The sequence below is a fragment of the Podarcis raffonei genome, chromosome 5 (assembly GCF_027172205.1).
Source record: "Podarcis raffonei isolate rPodRaf1 chromosome 5, rPodRaf1.pri, whole genome shotgun sequence".
NCBI lineage: Eukaryota > Metazoa > Chordata > Lepidosauria > Squamata > Lacertidae > Podarcis > Podarcis raffonei.
The window spans coordinates 69,169,084-69,191,935 of NC_070606.1; the positions used below are offsets into that span (position 1 = coordinate 69,169,084).

Consider the following 22,852-nt stretch of genomic DNA (forward strand, 5'->3'; position numbering starts at 1 on the left):
GCCTGGGCACTCTCAAGACCCTTGGAATGGTCTGCAACCCCACTCTCTGGTGCAAAGCTCTTCTCTTCTCTCAGCTCCTCTGCAGCATGCAGCTCACACGTAGGGGCATTCCGGCAGCCCTCCAACACAGTCCCAGCCCCCTCTGGGCCTTCTGGGCGTGGTGCTTCCTCAGAGCAATTCTCAGCCCCCTCTGGCCTGGCTCCCACTGTCTTCTTCAGTGCCTGCCTTCTCCCGGCCCAGGGCTTGCTCCCGTCCACCTTATCAAAAGGGATTGACGACTTCTGGCTGTCTGCCATCTCTCCCCCGGGGCCCGGCCTACTCACGATACAGTAGCACCTCCCGGTCCGGCAGATCCTTCCCAGCGAACTCCTGGCTGGCTCCAGCTACTCCTTAGCTGGCCTTTGGCTGCTCCTCAGCCTCTTTGCCTGCAGTCTCACTTCCCAGCGTCTCATCAGCTGGCCTTTGGAAGCAGCCTCCTCACACGCACGAACGTTGCTTATCTTTATTGCTGACCTCCATAACCTGTTGGGGTCAATGACGTCCAGGGGTCCGGCACACTTCTCTTGCGCAGCTCTGGTCTTCCCCCCTGGGACCTTTGACTCAGCAGAGCGTAAAACACAGCGGAAGCAGAAGCAGAAACGTTCTTCGTGTGAAGGCAATAACTCAGGCTGAAACGCAGCAGTCTCCTTATCTTAAAGTCTTTATTCCTTAGCAAAACACAACATCTATAAATCTCCTGGCGACAGAGCGGACATGTCGCTTGCTCTCTCAACGGAGCTAACACGCACACTGAAAGAACACAGTAAACCACTCCCTTCAGTGTTCTAAGCCCGCCCTCAGAATGTGAGGCGTCATCACTCAGAACTCTTAACCCTGTAAGTTCTGAGCCTCTCCTAACAGGTAAGGCTCTGCGTATAAAGTTATCCAAGGCTTCGCCAGTATCCCAAAGTCAATTATGCAAATTTCACTCAGTTTTTTAAAAAACAACAACAGCAAGCAATTATTTAAACTCCATAGCAGTGTGAGTGATGGGATGGAACCACGCTTCTGACACTGGAATTGCTGCTGCTTACCAATTTGGGGCAGGGCACCAGTGATGTTCCCTCACACCATCCTCAACCTCATAAGCCAAAGTGATGCTGGTGTTGAGAGGGCAGCTCTGTGGCTCCATCCCATCACATGTGTTGCTTCAGCTGCAAATATATTGACATTTCCTGTTTGTTTTCCTGTGTGGTATATTTGACTGGAAATGCAAACCAGCCACCAACAGAAATGGACCTGATGGGGCATGGCAGTGGTAATAAATAACATTTCCTGCAAGTATATTAAAGAAGAGTTTGGATTTGATATCCCCCTTTATCACTAGCCTAAGGAGTCTCAAAGCGGCTCACAATCTCTTTTCCCTTCCTCCCCCACAACAAACACTCTGTGAGGTGAGTGAGGCTGAGAGACGTCAAAGAAGTGTGACTAGCCCAAGGTCACCCAGCAGCTGCATGTGGAGGAGCGGAGACGCGAACCCGGTTCACCAGATTACGAATCCACTGCTCTTAACCACTACACTACACTGGCTTAAACCAGTGATTCAACCACACCACTCTGTGATTCAGCTGCTCTTTTTAATGTTCTGATATGAGAAAAAATCAGCTGAGGGAAGTTGTGACATTTATTAAAGCAAGGAGTGATAATAGAAGCTTCTATTGGAGCCCAAAGGGAAAGTGTTAATCATAGAAACATAGACACTCGTTCTAAGTCAAGCCATTGGTCCATGTAGATCTGTAGTTTCTGATACTTGGTTTCTTGCAAAATTTATAAAATACAAATAATTTTATTCTTGTGGAAATCATGTGATAGTGTTGGTCACAATACAGTGTGAATTAATGTTGTTATTCTTTCTAGACTGGAATAAACGTATTGAGTACAAGCCTGGTTCTGGGAGTATACCGTTATTTCCTAGCATTCACCTGGAGACTTGTGATGGACCTGTTTCTTCTATTCAGACCACCATTGAATTGCAGACTAACTACATCGGAAAGGGCTGTGATCGTGAGACATACTCTGAAAAATCCCTGCAAAAATTATGCGGTATACTTTTAGCATTTTCATGAATTTACTTGGCATTGCTGTTTTGTACATTTTGATATTTACACAGGGGTTGCTTTCCACGTCATTGAGCACACATTAGCCAACTCTGCCCTCTTATGTCTCCTTCCGGGTCACTGTGATGTGTGCATGTGTGGTTGCGCAACAATTGGACACGCGTAAATCAGTTGTTGCCTGTGTTACAGACTCCCTGATATGTATACTTATGGGCTCAAAAGTGCAAGCTTGGCATTATCTCTAAGTTGAAGCAGGCAGAGTCAGAATAACTCATGCTTTCTCTATCTCCACTTCTGCTTTAACATGCAGTAAGATCTTCATCTCCAAATGTCAATTGAGGCTAAGGGATTCCTCTGCAAATAGCCCAAGGAGAAGTAACAGGCTGCTAGCTGTTAAGCTATGCAACCTCTATGCAAGCAGGAAATGCAGAATTGTGCCCCTTGTTTCTCTCTCCCATTTCATTACTTTAGCAGCTCATATATTTATATCAGTGAACTTGGTGAAGGGCAGTAATAAACCTCTGAATCCCTCTTTTTACAAAATCTGAAAAACTAAATAAGTTATTCTAGCCTGATGATCCTGCTTAATTTGCATTTTGCCAAATGTGCAAGCGTTAATAAAAGTGAAAGCAACTTCTCACAGAGTAATATTTAGGACAAATCAACATTAAACACACACGAGAGAGAGAGAGAGAGAGAGAGAGAGAGAGAGAGAGAGAAAGAGAGAGAGTGTTTGGTGATGTGCACAGTATTGCTTATTGCAACTGAAGAAATAAAATTCCTTTTGGAAAAAAATTGTTTTCGCTGGGTAGAACTCTAGGCAATTTTGCAATGTTTATAATAGATTATGCCATCTGGGTGAGCTGAGCTTGAAGCTTTCCAGTAGGTAACATCTGTGTATTAGGGAGCACAAGCTGGTATATTACGCACAGTTAGCGCTTATAAAATAAATGCTGTCTTTGTACACACTTAAAAATGTATGTAGTCTTATTTGTTGAGGCTGTTAATTGAAATGACATGCAAATGAGGGAATTAAGTTCATTAAAAATTTACCCAACCTTTAAATATAAACCTAGGGTGGAAAACCTTCCAGAAAATTCAGTGGTTTGCATGTAGATGCTCCTAGGTCCAATCTCTGGTGTCTCCAAGTCGGGCTAGGAAAGATTCCTGCCTGGAAAGCCACTGCCAGTCAACCCTGACATTACAAAGCTAAATTGCCTGACCTGGCATACGGCAGCTTCCTAATATTTCAGAACAGTGATACAGTTCTACAGCTCCTTCAATTAATTCTTTGGATATGCATTTTGGATGCTAATATCCCACACTTGGGACCCTGGCAACAAAGCTGAGAAGGGGGTCTTGCCATCTGGGCAAACCAGAACCTCCATGCACACTGCCTGGGCTTGTACCCTGCAGAGGTCACTTTGGTGCTGCTAATGCAGTGGTTTGATTTCATCCCTGGAGGCGCACTCCATTGTCTCCCGACAGATGGATGCCAGCAGCCAATCTGAATATCATTCTAAGCCATAGTTAAACTTCTTCTTCTTCTTCTTCTTCTTCTTCTTCTTCTTCTTCTTCTTCTTCTTCTCCTCCTCCTCCTCCTCCTCCTCCTCTTCTCCCTTTACCACAAGGTCCTGGTCAGGTCACAACAATTTAAAATTAAACATTTAAAACAAATTACAATCAGAATAATAGAATGGGTTCTAAACTATTGTTTAAATGTAAACATGGCGTATGCTAATGCACACTGCGGAAATTGTGGGTGCTTCACTCCCCTTCTGCTGCTGCCACACTGCTGGGAAACAAGTCATAGTCTGGCTTAGCATTATGTCCAAACCCCAAAATAAGTCACAGGTGGTAAGCAAGGAACAAACCTTGGTTTTAGCACTCATTGGCTTTTTATGAGGGGATGAGAATGCAAAATGATGCAGAAATGTGGCAGACTGAATTTAAGATTGGAGTAAAGTGAGAAACTGATGGAAGTCAGTCTCTAAAGATGCAAAGGGCATCAATTCCTGGCCAGAGATTAAGGAATTTGTAGTTTGAAAACCTATATTTCCCCATGTAACTGAAGCATCATTGCCACCTGTAATCCCCTTCCCTGAAGCAAGGGTCTTTTGTTTACATTTTGGGGGGAAGCCAGAAGGGGCTAGCAGGGAAGAATATGAATTCCATTTCAAGCTGGACCCAGTAGGGAAAGTTTGCATTTGAATTATTTAGTTAAAATCTGACACCATTAATATAAAAAACATTAACACCTGCACAGTATTCAGCTGGTACCTTGACTATTCTATGTTTGCACATAAGATATATCTGTGAGTTCCACAGTTGGCTTGCTTTTGAAATATGTGAAAATAAACCGTTAGTCAGATAATGTTGCATGGCGGCAAACAATTAACCCTGAGGAATACTGCTTTTCCATTATAAACACAACTCCACAAACCAATTGCTACTGGTTAAATATTCTGTGCTTGCCACTGCAAGTCTTCAAACACTAGAAATAATTATTTTGAAGAAATACTGGGCAACCAGTAAACATTTTGTGGTTTATTTGCTTTTTCATTCAATGAAGGTATAGTTAATGAGAAGTGAGGAAAGAACTCTAAAGAATGGCAGCACGTCTGCCCAGGCCCATCGCAGCTCATAGGACTGTAAGCATCCTTTTCCACAACAATAATCTTAGCCCTGGATATATTTGCTTCAGGGCTCCATACATAGCACAGTGTGAATATGCTTGTATTCCATGAGTACCTTTGTTCACCTCCACACATTGGTACTTCCAGCTGAACTCTGTCTCAATTATTCCCAACCACACTAGTGGGTGATTGTTAATAAGATGTATCCACACTGTGTGATGTTGTCTTCTCCCCTCAGGGAGAGAAAGGTTCTGAAAGGCTTCATGCATGGTCACTATTCTCTAAACTGGCAAAAGAGTGATGGCCTGCATATTAAGAGGCTGAACACCTTGATGACATGGGCAGAAGTCCTCTTTATGCATTTGTCCCTAGTATATGTGAACGTAACACATGAAGCTGCATTGTAAGGAGTCTAAATATTGGTCCATGTAGCTCACTGTTATGTACCCTTGACATACCATGGGTTTCCAGGATCTCTTCTGATCCTGCTGCTGCTGAGATCCTTTGAAGTGGCCATAACAGGGCATGAGCCTTGGATTTTCTGCAAGGAAGAATCACTGCTAATCTATAGCGGGGGTGGGGAAAACCTGTGGCTCCCCAGATGTTGTTGGACTCCAACTCCCATCAGCCCCATCCAGCATGGCAAATGGTCAGGAATTATGGGAGCAGTGGCCCAGCAACATCTGAAGGGCCATAGGTTCCCCATCTCTGCTCAATAGTCTAGTAGCATGGACACATTTATGTATATTTTATGTTTGGGTGTTTTTTCAGCACTTGAAAACAAAGGCAGCATTAGCAATAAATGAGAGGGATTAAGTGTGTCAGAGTGTCTCCTACAGTGAATTCAGCTGAACAGCTTTCTCATTAGTGTCTCATCAGACTGTTCATTATATATCATCTGCAGGGGCGTCATCAGGTGCCATTGACTTGTTACCAACTCCCAGTGCAGCAACTAACTGGACAGCTGGTCTTCTGATAGACAGCAATGACATGATTTTTAAATTTGAAGGGAAACAAGGAGCCAAAATCCCTGATGGAATAGTACCAAAGAATCTAACAGATCAGTTTACCATCACCATGTGGATGAAACATGGCCCAAGTCCAGGATTAAGAGCAGAGAAAGAAACTATTCTGTGCAATTCAGATAAGACAGGTGAGTCAGCTTTATTTAAAACTGCATTTTCTTCACCCTTCTCCATTGCTTGACATGCTGAATAGAAGTGCGTATTGAAAAATGTTTTATATTCAGTCGTGAAAGTTGGCCTCAGGGTACTTCTGATATTGACAAAGTGGACTTTAGAATAAGACAGGTAAAGTGAAAACACACTCTGATTTCAGTTAATAATACAACCTAGCTAAATAATAAAAACTGTGAAAGTTTTTATCCTATTAATATATCTTTCTTTTAGAAATGAATCGGCACCACTATGCACTATATGTGCACAATTGTCGCCTTGTGTTCCTGTTGCGGAAAGATTTTGACCAAGCTGATACCTTTCGACCTGCGGAATTCCACTGGAAGCTCGACCAGGTACTTAGTTTATTTTTTATTACGGTAATTCCTAAATTTCATTCAGTCACTGTAGTGGATTGAGTGAAGAACCGCTAATAGACACAAAAACTTAACTATTATTTGAGTACAGAAAATTTCTGTTGCACGTACAATCTTGCCACTGTTATCCACACCAAGTAGAGAGAGTTATTGCTGACATCCAAGCTAGATTATAGCAACATATTTTATGTGGGATTGGCCTTGAAGAACATCTGGAAACGATGACTAGTAACAATCCTTCATACAGCAAAGTGATAGATTTTCTGACTTCTGCTCTTGTTGCTGCCGATATTGATGGACACAAAGCAATGAAAAAGGAAGGAAAGGGATAAGGCAGAGAAGGCTTTGGACCAGGCATATAGAATAGACATACAAAAAGGAACTGAATCAATATTGGGGCTAACTGACATGGGACAGGATCTAGATCCACAGCTTTCTTACACCTTCCCCATCTCTCTCTCCTTATGGCCAATTGGTTAGAACACTGTTTGAAAGATAGAAAGCTGGATTTTTTGAGAAAGGCCTGTGTGTGTGTGTGTGTGTGTGTGTCTGTGAGACACACACATACACACACACACACAGGCAGGAGGGAGGGTTAATCAGGCCCTAATAGGCTCTTCTCTCGCTATGGGCAGCCCCACAGTTGGCTGATAGATTTTCAGACTGATTGCCTCCTGACTGCCACTGAATTTCATAAGACAGATTAACACTGAGGAAAGTGACATTAAGTGACAGTCCTAAATTGTACTTGTGGATATTAATAAACAAAGTAGCTTTATCCTAAAACAATATAGCAAAACAAATTACACACTAAAGCAAATTTTATGTGTGAAAGAGAACAATCCAAGGGCCCAGGCAGTTCTTCCATCATACATTTGCTCCCCCTGCCCATAAAGAAGGAGGTCTGCTATATCATCATCATCATTTTTTATTTGTATGCTGCCTTTCCACAGTTAAAAACAATGCTCAAGGTGGCTTACATGACAAGATTTACATAATTACAAAAGTCATAAACAATAAATAAACCACATCAAAAAACACACAACCAAATGGAAAACAATTTCCACATAAATCCACATAAACCATATCCTATGGTTCATGGGAAGCCATTCCAGGGTCCACAGAATTGCATTCTTAACAGCACTAAACTTTACAGCTAGTACAAATTTTCTCCATTTTATATTTTTATTCCTAATTATTCTAGAAAATATGTGCATATGTATTAACACAGCAGTTTACTGGAAAATTTATACAAACAGGCCTACTATGTTAGCACAAAGTGGGAATGAGGAGAGTGGCTTTATCAGATATGGAAGAGCTTTCATCTCTAAATTAAATTTTATTCAGTTTTTATGCCAATAGGAATTTTAATTGTTTGGTGCTTTTGAAGCTCAGACAATTTAACTTGATGTCTTTCTCCCTGAGTTGATGTGCAGCTTATGACACAAACCACATTTATAAGATACACAGAAGATTAGAGAGCTCCTTGTTTATACCCAATACAACAAGTAAGAAAGAAATTGGTAGATGAATCATGGTAATCCCGCAATAGAGAGAAAATCATTTCAGACATAAATCAGACACACCAGCATCCAAAGACTTCACAGCACCTTATCTTTTAGATCCATAATACATTTTCTAACCTAGATTATGTACTGTTCTTTATTAGTTTTCAAATCCCCTTTCCATCCATTTCTGCGGAATTGTCTTGTTTACCGCAGTATTGCAGAAACACAAACGGTTATTATAGTGATGCTGACAATTTTAGTTGATGCTTATTGTTACATTTATATTTTAAAAGGATGTGGTGTCTTAAATTGTTGTAAATGGTAACTGGGATAGATGCATGCTAAAAATGTAATAAGGCAAATAAAAGATAGATGCATGATTTACTCAAATATTAGTGACGCTGGGTGTTTTGCCATTTTAAAACAAAAAAGAAAGCTGGATTTAAACAAGATTATGTCCTCTTCATTGATCTATGAAGCTAATTCATCTAGGCATGTTTAAATTATAACATGACAGAAGACAGACATGCTGCAGTTATGGTTCATGATAATCAGTGCTTTCAGGTACTTTCACTGTCAATGTGATAAAAAGGTTTCATTATTTAAAGCTCTAATTAAACCATCCATATTTCCAGGAATGCAACAGTGAGCACAGTGGCATCTGCATATTGTTATTCTCTCAGCATAATCCTCGCAAGACTGTAGCATCTATGTGCGCTGCTAAGTGGTCCCCTTTCTTTTCTTTTGCTTATCCTTAGACATCAAAGGAAGGTATCTGTTTCGGCCCTGACACTTGTCAGCAATGAGGGAGTTTGGGAATAATGGACCACAGGTGTATATTTCTCAAACTTTATTGACCGATATTGTCCTCTTGTACGTATAGATTGTCTGGAAGAGATACTATTCTTAAATGAATAATACCGTTTAACCATGCTGGCTGTAAGGCAGTAAACAGAGGCTGCTTTAGTACTGAAATCAGTCATTGTTTGTTTTAATCTTCACAAAGTGGAGAAGGAGAGAGAACTCCATTGTTTCTTGAGACCTTCGGAAGCCAACAACAACAACTCTTCCATTGTGTATGCTGTAGACCAGCCTGTTGTACCATATTCCACTTGTCTTATTTATTATTATTATTATTATTATTATTATTATTATTATTATTATTATTATTACAGACTTGATCTGTAACTAGAGCACTGCTTCTGCACATGCGCACAGCACGATAGAGCCCTTCTGCACATGTGTGAAGCATGCAGAATGCTTTTGTGCACACACACACACGACAAAATCCGGAAGTATACATTTCCGGGTTTGCTGTGTCCACAAACCTAAAAGACTCAACATGAACCTAACGCAACACGAGGTATGACTGTATTCCCATATTCAGGTGAGCCCATTTTTTCTCAAAACCCCTGAGCACCAATACTAATCAGACCACTAAAACCTTTATGAAATGTCATTATATTGCCTTTTAACCCAATACATTTGTACAAATTGGAATAATGGTAATAACCAAACATCCAATCTTAATTTCTTCGTTGTAATTTTATATCCTTAGTACACTCCATTTATTTAGGAAAGTAACATGAAAATGACTTTTTAAAAAGAAAAGAAAGGGTTTGAGATAAGTAATTAAGCTAATTTCACATTACAATGAAATCACGCTGACAATTTTGCCGTTCTCTTAATTTAACTTAAATGATGGCAGGAATATCAAATTCAGGTTAGCAATGCTGGTATGTGATAGCTGGGTCTTCAGTTGCTATATACATGATGCTTGAAGGGCTGGTGGAGTCTTATCCTATTTGATGCCATTATAGCTTCACTTTGATAACTGACTGCCCTAGAGAATTGCCTTTTGGCTGATAAATTCTCAGCTGCAGTTTTTGGTATGACAGATGTAGCGTGAATGTAATTTCCCACCCTGAGTGCATTCTGTCTTCACACCCTTCAGATACTTTTAGTCATCCTTGAGAAGCATGCAGGAGGGGCCCCATAATGTGTTAGTCCATTCTAGATGTGCTCTCTCTGTAATGTCAGAAGGAGGTTTCTGGCTTTTCTGCAAATGGATAAATAGTGTAAAACAACTTATGGAATATCAATGTTCAAAACATACTGGCTTATCATAATGAGATTCCTCTGTGTAATCACTTTTGAAACACAAGCCACTTGTTTTAATGTAGTTTGACAGGAGATCTGAAGACAGCGCACATCTTTTAAGGAAAAGTCAAAAGTAGGGATAGGTTGTCCTTTTTCACTCTGTTTTGTAACAGTTTGATAGAAGGCTTTTGGAAATATTCCACTCTGCTGGCTTCTGCTAATCTGATGGGGATTTCTTTTAAAGTCCATTTTACACACACACACACACACACACGTATGTATTTACATGTTCCAACATGTGATTTCAGTTATGTGTCTCTTTCCTTCAGCATTTGTTATAATTCTTTTAAGCGGATAACAGAATGATCCCGTGCCAATGATGTGGTGAATGAACATTTATTTTACAGAAAGCTGTAATTAACAAAATTTGTTGTCAAAAATGGCAATTTCACACACACAGGGGGAAGTATGTGTCCAGAGTGTGATTCTGTGCAGCCATCCATTGTGGGTGTTGTTTTTGTTTGTTTTTTGGCTGCAGAGTATATTGCACCTGAACCAGGAGCCTGAGCTCCGTAGAACGTATCATATACACTCCCTGAAAATTGAATGTACATAATTTTGGAGTAGAAATAGGAATGTTTTCTTGGCAGCCGCATTTCAGAAGCACATATGAAAGTTGTATCCATGTGGTACTGTTCTTCTGACAGCGTGAATGCATGTTCTGCCAAAGAAGAGGGTTTATTATTAGTAGTATTAGTAGTTGTATTATTATTTGGACAATGCAAATGGCACAATGATTATTTTCCTTGATAGATAGATTTCATTTTCAGGCAGAATGAGAAAACCAAACAAGGAACAAAGAGCAAAGCAAAAGCAAAAGGCAGAGATCCCCCTCATTAAAGCAATGGGCAAACTCCTGCAATGGCCAGTATTTAGCATCTTCTGTGTTCTTGGTCTATGCTGAGGTTCATGAGAGTTTCCAAGATACTATGTGACTAGACATCAGTGCTCCTTTCACAGGTGACTGACCTTGAAACCCTGCCAGGAGTTTCTTGTGACTAAGTGATAGATAAGAAATTAGCCACCTTATCAGCAGGTGTAAGAAATGTGACTGGCTAATAATTAAAGGATCCCAGAAACCCAAAATAAGGTGCAGAAACAAAAAGAGCCATTGTGGTGCGCCACCAACTCCTTGCAGTACCGAGGTCCTCCACATTTCCATTACAATTCATCCTAAACAAATAAACCAATGAAGGGCAGACTAGATAGTTCTACAACTAATGTTGGTTTAAGCTCAGTTTGGAGGTACATGTGTGTGTGTGTGTGTGTGTGTGTGTTTCTGTTTCAGTGCTTTTCAACAAAATAGGCAGCAGTGTATAACAGACTAACCAAACCAAATACTGTATGACTTCTATGTATGGCAAATTTTCACACAATTGTTATATATGAAAAATGAAAAAACACCAACACCACATTGTAAACAAATATGCTGGTCCATGTAGCTGGCAGGGACATACAACAGCATTGCTTGGATTCAATGCAAGCATGTCCTGTGGAAAAGAAAGCAGCATTTTAAGGGCTTTTTCTGTAGTACTTTATTCTTTAATTGGAAATGGGGGGTGCATTTTGAATGTTCTGTAAACTATGCTTATGGAGCTAGTCATGTCTTGTTAAGAAAGACTGGAATTCTGATCCATAAATTTGCACTAGCATATGTTTTTGCTACTCCAGTGTACCATCTCTGTAGCATAATGATAATTTTATGGCTTCTTTGTGGCCATATATAATCAGGAAGATTTTGTCGTAAGCAGCTGTTTATTGGCAGAGCAATGTTGGTATCTTCATTCATCTTTCAGTCAGAAATACCGTCACTTGTATGTATACTTGCTTTTCTAAGTCGGAACTGCTAATTACATGATCTGAACCTTTGCATATACTTTGTTTTCAGGGGCACTAAACAATTATATACTAAAAAAATGACCCTTCTTTTTTCAAATAGACAGTTAAGGTCATGATCCCTGTTGAAAGCAACAGACATTTTAGAGAGTAATGGACAGAATGGCCACCCACTTAAGCATAAGCACTTGGATTTAAGCTGTACTGGCCCCCTGAAATGAATGGGATGCTGTTTAAAACTTAGGTGTTCCTTCATACATGGCTTGCATATTTGGTTGCAAATGTCTTCAGAATGTTGGGCTACACATGGGAGCATAGAATTGGCACTTAATTTGTGGCTATCTCTGCCATATCCAAGAAGTCGCTGCAAATATCTTTGACAACTCATAGATGCTTATACCACAATTGAAAGGAATTAGATTTCTAAGTCCCAAGTTCAAGACTTTAAATATGGAAATCATTCTGATTCTCTTATTGGATGCATATACAAACTGCTTCAGATGCTTAGGTTTGTCTATGCCAAATCAACTAGATTTCCAGGAAACAACTTCACAGTATTGAACAGGCTTTCCTATGTACAAACATCTTTGTAAAGTGGTTATTTCCTACAGAATACCATCTGTTGGCAAAGACTATACTTTAACTATCACACAGGCTTAACAGGTACATAATTACCTTGTCTGTGGCTCCTGGTATATAATCACTCTGTCTCTCTCTGTGGTGTTAAGAGATATAATTAAATAGCCAGAAGGTACCATTTAAGTAAAGTGTCCATGCATAATACTGGGGATGTATAACTTCCAAATTGATTCCTTATTATAAACAGATAAAGTGAAGATCCACACTCATAAGCACACTGCCAAAGATTGTGTTCTGACTGTAGAATAGGATAAGGAATAGCCAAATATTTGTATGTGCCTAAATATATCATCATGACATAAACTGAAGTGCCATTTATAAAAGCAGCTCCTTCATGGATGCTAATAAATTGCCTTCATGTAGTTTTAAAGAAGAGACTTTCCATTTATGGTTTAAACTAGCAGAGAATGTTTATCCTTCCCGTGTTTAATAATTGGCTAGCCTTCACTCTTCCCCAGCTTCATTGCTTTCCTTCCCTCCTTTTCTTTTTAAAAATATTTCTCCATAGTTCCTGGGAGGAAACTTAACACTAAATGAATAAATGGGGGCAGCAGAGTTTAAATAAAAATAGTGGAAGATATAAGGATACTGGGAGACAAAAGAGGCAGGCAACAGAATAGCCATGCTTCACTCATTCAGTTTCTGGATAACATAGGAAGCATTCCCTACACAAACTTATGACATTCTGCACTTATCATAGTTACAGTGGAAAACAGTGGGCAGAGAGTGTAAGTACCATTTCACATGTTACTATTCTGACTTGGAGGCCACATCAAGCTGACTGTCACATCTTTGGCCATCTCTAAAATCTCATTTACATTTACTCCAATCAGCATGGTTACTTCTGTCATTGAAGGGCAGGAAGGACCATTGAAGGACGTGGTATGCTGAATATACAATAGTACCTCGGGTTAAGAACCTAATTCGTTCCGGAGGTCCATTCTTAACTTGAAACTGTTCTTAACCTGAAGCACCACTTTAGCTAATGGGGCCTCCTGCTGCCGCTGTGCCACCAGAGCATGATTTCCGTTCTCATCCTGAAGCAAAGTTCTTAACCCGAGGTACTATTTCTGGATTAGCGGAGTCTGTAACCTGAAGCGTATGTAACCTGAAGTGTATGTAACCCGAGGTACCACTGTAATTATGTTAAAGTAATCATGCAGGTCTATGTGCTAGGAAGGGATGGATCAGTATAGCTTTGGTCTACATGACTTTTGCTTGTGTTCACTCATAAGTCTATATGTTATTCATAAGTTCATCTGTCTGTCTGTCTATCTCTCTATCTCTCCCTCTCTCTGTGTGTAAATATGCATTGAAGTACACGCGGTGGCGCTGTGGGTTAAACCACAGAGTCTAGGACTTGCCTATCAGAATGTTGGCGGTTCAAATCTCCACGACGGGGTGAGCTCCCATTGCTCAGTGCCTGCTCCTGCCAACCTAGCAGTTCGAAAGCACGTCAAAGTGCAAGTAGATAAATAGGTACCGCTCCGGCAGGAAAGTAAACGGCGTTTCCGTGCACTGCTCTGGTTCGCCAGAAGCAGCTTAGTCATGCTGGCCACATGACCCGGAAGCTGTACCCCGGCTCCCTCGGCCATTAAAGCGAGATGAGCGCCGCAACCCCAGAGTCGGTCATGACTGGACCTAATGGTCAGGGGTCCCTTTACCTTTACCTTTTACACATTTTCTAACAAATGAAGGATTTAATGGTAGTGAAACTGACACCCCTGCCATCAGACATGTTGAGGGCAAGTCAGTACATAAGACTATATGAGTTGAGAGTAAGTGGTATGGAAGGCACTTGACTCTAGAAAGTTGGGCTTGGGTGGAGGCTTCTATGATGTTTCTGGCTCAGCTCCGGTAGCCTCCAGACCATAAGCATCAGAATTTGCAGACCCATGACCACCAGTTTCATGCTCAGCCTCAGAAGCCTAACCTCGTTTCCCAGCCAGGGATATAGGAGCATCTTCTTCTGACCTGGAGCTCAAGGACAGGACAGTGATTGTTGTTTTCTGGAAAAAAAGAACTCTCAACATGTTCAGAGGTATTCCGCCAAGGTATTCTGGTAAAATAAGCTACCAGTCATTTCTATGAATATATTCTGCTGACCCTTTTTTCAAGATCAGAGCAGAAATATAAAACACGTTGACTGATCCCTGGGGAGCATAAGAGCTAGGATATAGATGACTAAGAATCAACTTAATCCTGTTTCAAATAGTAGAGGAGACACTGAAAGTTTCATTAACCATCATTTTCCATTATATCTAAACTGAACCAAAACTAAAAGAAACTAATTTCATAAAGAACTGTGGAAGGTGGCTTGTTTGAGTAAACTTGATTTAAGTCTAACCTCAGTTGGTTCAGGTTGATATGCCACACTAAGCAGTGGTTAGGCAAAAATAGAATCAAATACTGTCAAATTCCTGTGCCAGAGGCAGAGGAGGTAGAGAAATGAGAACCTGAGGCCTGCAAAGGCTCATTCTCATAATGCTAAATCATGGTTTAGTGCAGGATTGGGGAAGATTTATTAGCTTGAGGCCCATATTCCCTTCTAGACAATCTTCTGGGGACTGCATACCAGTCAAACATGAACAATGAAAATATGTTTTAACTTTGTATAGTAGGCTAGTTTCTAAACACACTCACACTTCCCTCTCTATCATCCACACAGGCAAGCATGACTATTATCAGAGTTAAAGGACACGTTCCAGTCAGGCAAAATCACTCAAGGATGATATGAAACAAACTGGTGAGGGCTAAGGAAAAAGATGGTATGGCAGGGAGGGGGACTGGAAAGACTCCCAAGGCCAGATAGAGAATCTTGGGGGGATGCATTTGGCCCCTAGTTTTGAGTGTTATGTCCAACAAGGCTATTGAGCATGGTCACTTGCTTTGTATGTTTAAAACACACTCAGTAGACTTAGAGACACTAGTGATAACTGGAAAAAATGTATAAAGTAGTCAACACTGATCTGAGCCAACTTGGTTTTATTTCACTTGTAGATGTTATTTTGATCATAGGATTTTTGCAGAGTGCCCCTCCCCCCATTTCAGTGGTTCCTGCAAATCAAGATTTAAATCTTTGCAGTGTTTCACCCTGCAGTGCAGATTTTACTTCCAAAGTCATAACATGTTTTGCTATTTCTGCTGAATCTCAGAATTAAAATTGGAGGTGGGGAAGAGCAGAAAATGTGGAACATTTTGCATAAAAGAAGGCAAAACACAAGCAGCGGCTGAGTAACAGAAATATGAGTTCACCCGGTAGTGTGAGGATTTACATAAATAATACCTGTAGAGATTATAGCAAGGTTTAAAATTTATTGGTAATATCCCTAAGCACATGTCTCTGGAAATGAAAACATTTAACAAATTCAGAGAAATGAGCTCCATTTTCCACTGGGGCAGAATTTATTATTTGAATTATTCAGGGGAGGTTTATATATAGCCACAAAGATATGTGATATGCTAACTAATTTCTAATTATATTAGTTAGAAGCGCTCTACTGGGAACACTCTGTTTTCTTCAGTCAGGCTAAAGCAATTCACATATTACGGGTTCTAAAAATATATTTATTATATTACCAGGGTCCATAATGTAGGAGTCTAAAGAGAAAATTAATTTTCTTGGATCACATCTATTGAATATTTAACTTTATATCTGAGGAATTCATTTATCTAAGGACCAAATAACAATCTGTGGAGGAAACAAAAAAAATAAAGATGCTAATCATAGCATTGGTCCTCTCTCTGTAGGAAATGACCAGGCAGCTTAACAGACATTTGATTGTCTATGGCGCCTGACAATACAGAGAATAGCTTTGAGAGAGACCATGCTGTGTATGAGGATAATAAAATTTAATCTTACCCTTCTTTCTTGGTTGTTAGCTTCCAGTCATTAAACCATGAGCGTGCTGTTAGCAAAAAGCAAAAGAAGAAGAAGAGAAATAGGTGCACTTCTTAGAAGAGTATTTCTATTCCTTTGCAGCAGCATCTTTATGAGAGCATTTTTTAAATTATTACTGTTATTTGCTATTCACAATAAGATTTCTGCATACATGAGTCTTACAGAAAGTCATTTTCTGTAGTAAAAATGAATTCAAACTCCCATCACTGGTTCTGTTTATTCATTTCCCTTTCAATAGCTGAATATATGGTGCTAAGCACACATGGAAATAATTCCCACTGAAAGAAATTACACTGGTTTTTTTTTTTAGTGAACATGGTAAGAATCTAGTGCTTAGGCTGCAATCCTAAACACTGGGGAATGCATTTGATTGAATTCATCAGGTTTTCTTCTGAGTAATGCATAGGATTAGGTGGTTAATCCTGCTTGGGTAGAAGGATAAGAGAGAGAAAGAGAGAGAAGCCAATTCTCATAGAAACCACTTTTTACGGGAGGAGCCAGAGCTACAACAAACAACCTGATTGCAAATTCCCAGTTGAGACAAGTTTGTTCAGAGATGCTGGTGCTTTTCAGCAGTGGGAAGGACTATTTCTTTTTTAATGGACTACTGCCTAATTGGCAGGCAAGCCTTGAGATCTTGTGTTATATGGAAGGAATATGATAGGCATTCTTTCTCTCCACACTTGACATTATTAAAAAGCCTATTTTCTTCGAGGAGGTTTACTGTACCTCCAAATGATTTAATAGAAAGGTTGGAACAACAGGGCAGTGTGTAATATGTATATCCTGGGTACGGATGCAGGAAGGGAGAGATTTGATTTAATTTGCATTTAGAGGTGGACCTACCTAATATACACTTCACACTTTCCTAAATGGGGAAGGAATCCGAAATGGCATGCTTGAAGGGCTAGAAATAAAATTGATATTATTTTTTTTAAAAGCAAGCCTGTGTGATGTAAATCTCTGGTGTAATAGAGCTCACACTGCAAAAAATTCAGGCCTGATATCAAATGGTGAGGCCTAAGTAGGGTTACCATATTTCAAAAAGTAAAAACCAGTACACCCGGAAAGTTGTTGAGTTGTTTTTAGGAAACCCCCATAAATTGCTGAGCTTCGATTGATTTGCCTAAGATCCAGGACAAAGTGCCCCCTTTCATAAATCCCCACCGGACGTCAATTCCGCCTTGAGAAATACCAGTAATGTCTGGGAAAATCCGGACATATGGTCACCCTAGTCCTAAGCATTTTGCAGGACCCACCATTGCTGACACACCTCAATTTTTAAATATATATATTTTAAAAAGTTGTACCAAATACACACACACCTTGGTACTTTCCCCAGACCCCATCTCATTCCCCTGACCATACTCCTCTCTTTGCTCCATACTCACGCAGGTGCTTTTGCCTGTCTATTAAACTAAAACAATGGCTTCTGACTGCTTGGCTGGAGAGAGATGTGTGTCAATGGGTAAAGAAACCTCTGGCTTTTGTGTGGCTGGAATACCACCTGCTGAGAGTTACATCCATTGATGCATCCCTGTTTATCCCTGTCCCCACCCACCAGTAGAATGCAACCCCTGGTAGGCTCTCTGCCTCAATTTGAAAAAAGTTCCCTGCCTGTGCGGTAAACCTTCAAAATATATTTTATATTAAACCTTAGTGACTTAAAAAATAATAATCAAATGGTCTATACATTTTGTTGAATAAGATAATTTTTAGACTGGTACTTGAGTCTGAACAACCTGTCATTCTGATAAGGGCCATCAGGTGCCTGCCTTGCTGTGTCCTGCTTTCTTGGCTCCCCATGAGCACCTGCAGCTCCTGGAGAAGTGGTGAGGATCTGGCCTCCTGGTCGCAGCATCACTGTGACATACCAGGATGAGTAGGGCAGGCTGGTGGGGCTAATCTAATATTCCCGCCATCTTACCTATGGTGCTCCAAGCTTACTAGTGCCAGTAGGCAATGTCAACATTGGGAGGTGAGCTTCTTGGGACTATGCCACCCTACTAACCACTCCTGCTTATGAGACTTACCAGGCTCTCACCCATAACAGGCCACTCATTGCATGGGAATTCAGCCTTAGGCTGGTAAAAATTCCCCAGCCCTATTCTATGTGTTATAAAGGTGCATCCTCTGTATGTCAATTACATTTCTGTTTTATTTTTGCTTAGGAGTTGACCATTGCCACTCAGTTTAGACAAGCTTTAAAAAAACACCAAAAGAAAAGAAACCTGAATGGTGGTATCTGCAGAATTTTTAATTGCTGTGGGTCAGCTATAAAAAAAATGCATATCAAAATAAAAACATTAAATTGCTGCTGACAATAAGCCTGTTTTGCATATGGCTATTACTTTTTAGTAGGCTATGCATTTTACATAAGTATTACATTGCAGGTGCAAAGGCCATTTCAGTGCCTTTTGCAAATTCTTGGCTGAATAATGCATGGCTCAATGACCTACTTAAATATGTATTAACTTAGTATATCATCAAAAAGAAAATATTTGGGCAATCAATATTACTTAAATAATGAATCTTTATTATTATTATTATAAACCTTATAGTGATGATGTGAGCAGGAAAAAAAATCCCAAGGGGTATTTGCTGAGTTCAGACAGCTTAAGAAGAGTAAATTAAATGACAACTTGTTTTAAAGATTATCTCTCTATATGGAATACAGTGCAATTATGAATTTGCTCACCTGAATCTGAATATAGAAAGAAATACCTAGTCCGGTTCCTATTTTAGGCTTAAATTTAGCTTCCAATGTTAACTTTTACATATCTTGAAGACTTAACATAGTATAAACTACAGTTGATCTGAACTTAGTTTTGTTTTCATTATTTACAAAACGTCCTTCTGCTTTCTGTTAGCTTACTAATGCCCTATCAAAATTTCATCTCCCCACCTCGCCGGGTCCTCAGTACTAGAATAGAGTATTTTGAAAGCTTCCTAGCTTTTGTGAAGCTGAAGAAGCAAGTTCAGGAATTCCACAGCTTCCTTGCTCTGTAGGCTCAGGCACCTGAGATGCAGTCCTGAACTTGCCTGTCCAGGGTCATAGAAGCTCTCCAACCCAAGTAAGGTTAGGGCAAAACTCTATGTTACATTTATTGTATGGTGTGTACATGGGGTGGTACACCCCTTTTTACCACTTGAGGCAAAAAAGGAAGTGCTGCCCTCCTGTTGCTACTGTTTCTGCTGCTCCCATCACCACCATACCTTCTGCTGTCTGAATTGCCTGCTCCCTAAGAACTTGCTCGATTTCGGGCGAGAAGTTACCCAAAATGGACTCAATCTTGTTCCAAATCAGCACTGATGGCAGTGGTGGCAGGGCAGCTATGAGGGTGCTGCCCGGGGGTTTCTGCAGTGGTTTCACCCTGTCTAATGGCTGGGCCGGCTCTAGTGTGTACATCTCTCTCTCTCTCTCTCTCTCTCTCTCTCTCTCTGTTAAATAAATTATAGGCGAGGGGGGTACAAGTCCTATTGTAAATGTGGTGTGTGATTAGCAGAGGTTTGCCTGTTCCCTTCCTAGCCTTGATTGGAATGATAATCAATCCTTCTACATGGCTGGGACTATTAAGGTGGAAATTCACATTGACGTCAGTCAGAATTGCCCTGGCTCCTAGTCACTGTCTGTGGATTCTTAACAGGACATAATTCAAATATGTATTGGAGTCTGGGAAGCAAAGAAACAAAAGTAAAGCAAGTTTCTTTACAAACCATCCCTTCTCCCATGAAAGGAAAAGAAGGAAACAGATTGAGAGAGCAATGATAGCACACACAATCTTTCAGGGAAGGATCAGGTAAGGCAGCACATGCAACTTTGATAATAGTCCTAAATTACATGTATTGAAATAAAATAAATAAAACCGTGCTAACTCAGCTCAGTTTTCAGAAGCAGCTCGGGAACTCAGATCTTTCCAAGAACTGCCTTGTCACCCCTTTCCCGCCATATTGAGTAGTAGTTTGCTAGTTCTTTGGTTGTGCTCTCTGGAGTTGCAAACATAATGCTTATAAATTCATATGGATGGGGGGTGGGTTAGTTTGGAAAATAAAAAAGCAATAAAGCCTTGTAGTGTGCAGGTCCTATTTGTGCTGAAACTTTAATGCCCACATTCAAAGTACTTTCTCCCTTTACCAGATATTGCCTGTTCAACAAATAGACATTAAATGAACACATTGTTCTGGATACCAAGAATTATATGAAGCAAGGGGAAATAGTCATTTCTGCTATTGGTGGGGTTTTTCCCCTGACACCCCATTCTGCCAAGTCCTTTAAAAAGAATTGTATTGCAAATGCCGTTCCCATTGAAATTTTGGTTTCATAAGCTTTGTCCATATTCCTGCTGCTGCTGAAGCTGTCGGCTGAAAATGCTCCAGAACAGCACTAGTTTCCATTGAAGTTGCCCTCAGCAGGTAGTCCTGCCTCTTGAGCTATTTTATTTAAGATATCTCTCTTGTTGTATTTATTTCTCTTCATACAAGTTTTTAGAGATAAAGCCAGTGCCTCTGGAGATCAGTCAGAACTCTTTGGTGAACTTTGTTAGTCTTTTACTACTTTAGATTTCAAGTGCTATAGCAGAATCAGGAATAGTCACCCATTGGGAAGTCTTTTCATTTGTTTTATTTAAATGTTTACATTTGGGTCTTGTTTTCTCTTTTTGTGTGTTCTCATTTTGCCAACCAATAATCATCAGACCATTTAGACACTAATGCTGTGACTGAATACAACGAGAACCCATCCTATGCAGAAGACAGCACTGATTTGCCACCAAATCCTTTAGCATACGAAGCAGCTATTTTAGGCAATACTGTAAGCACTTCCAGACAACCTGTGTAATGAAAATCTAGCCTGACTTCTTTTCTTGAGAGATTAGAGGAAACGGGCTCTTTACTGAGCATTCATCCTAATTTGTTTGTGGGGTGATTAGATGGTACTGCATCAAGCAGGTGTTATCCCAGACTTTTCACTGCATTTTCCTATCATTTTCCTTACCACAAAAAAATGCAGTCTTTGGGGGAAGTGGAATTGGTTTGCAAGAGTTCCAGATTCCAGCCTTAATAGTACAACCTGAATTTTGCCACTGTGTGATTGAATCCCACCTGAAAATAATGACAGTCTGGAAGCACCTTATGGCTGTGGACCTTGCCTCTCACCTGACACCTTGTTTTGTACTCTGATTACTTGGACCCTAATCTTGGACTGCCCCTGGATACTGCTTCTGCCCATGTTGCTGCTGCTGCTGGCAGGTACTCTGATCACCCAGGAGCTTAGTGAGAATAGCAAATTGCCCTATTTAAGTTCGCATGCACAGAAGGGAAACAACACTTGTATCCTTTTTTTTTGTTTCATAAGCTGAATATTTATTTATGATTATTATGAGCATTTGCAAAGTAAACCCTGACTGAGGTATAACCCTGTGCATACTTTACTGGAAGTTAATAATGGGACTGACTTCCAAGAAAACTTGCATGGAATTGTGTGAGCCAGGAATAAATAAATGAACTGTTGGGAACATGCATTAAAAGAATATAAAAGAATAATCACACTTGGATTTCCTGTGCTATGCAAACAGGAAAGGTGACACAAAGAAGATTCATCCACTACTTGAGTAATGCAATTTGTGATGCCATATCTATCTATCTAAGAGTCACTTTTGTTCTAGTGAGATTGCAAGACAGCTCTAATCTTGATTCTTGTTAGACCCAGTTTAAAATACACTTTCAAAATTCAAAGGAATCTTCTTTTTCCAGTCAAACATGACTGTCATTAATGCTGGGTTAAGCCCTTGGAGATGGCACAGGCAGAAGAATTGCCCTTCTGCTAGCCAGCTAAGAAATTGAAGGCCAAGATGTAAGACAGGAGTGAAAATTATGGAACAGGTGGCACCACATTCAGGGTTCCCCGTGCCTGCTCCCACGTAACCTGTGTGATCGACATTGTAAATTGGCTTTCCAGAAATGCACAACTTGGCCACATGATCCAGCTGCCAACCTACATACCTGCTTTGCCAGTATCTGAATGAAATCAGGAGTGTTATATCATACCATCCGCTTCTTTTCCTGCTTTAAGAATCAGCAAAGACCTCTGGACCTCTCCTTCACTTTCTACCTGACTCAAAGTGTGAAAGTGACAGGCACACATTCAAATCTATCTATCTATCTACTCACACAATTTCTGTTGCATTAACCCTTCTCATCACTATTAAGATACTTGATACCAGCCCTGTCTGGGCATAAGAAATTCCTGCTACCACTAACAGGGCCTGGGAAAACATGCCCTCTGTTTCAATTAGAAACTCTTCTAAATCAGCCCAGCAAAAGACATGAAAGAATATTGCAGACTGAGGAGGAATATAAATATTTATAAATACAGATGCAGTGCCAACCTAGCCATCACTTCTAGAGCCAGAGGTTCCAGAGTTTTAATAATTGCAATTGGACCTTTGTATAAAAACTAAGTGATTATCCATCCATAAGGAATAGGAAAGAAATTCAATTCAGTTCATATTAAAAGGTGAACCTAC

At 40.2% G+C, this 22,852-nt stretch overlaps 1 protein-coding gene across 1 annotated transcript in view; it reads left to right on the top strand.

The window, feature by feature from the left end:
* CLSTN2 (calsyntenin 2) overlaps positions 1 to 22,852 on the top strand; it is a 339,735-nt gene that overhangs the window by 272,373 nt on the left and 44,510 nt on the right. Inside the window, exons 6-8 of the mRNA XM_053389993.1 lie at positions 1,897 to 2,082; positions 5,637 to 5,885; positions 6,142 to 6,263. Coding sequence (XP_053245968.1) covers positions 1,897 to 2,082; positions 5,637 to 5,885; positions 6,142 to 6,263 — 557 coding nt within the window. The remainder of the gene's footprint in view (positions 1 to 1,896; positions 2,083 to 5,636; positions 5,886 to 6,141; positions 6,264 to 22,852) is intronic.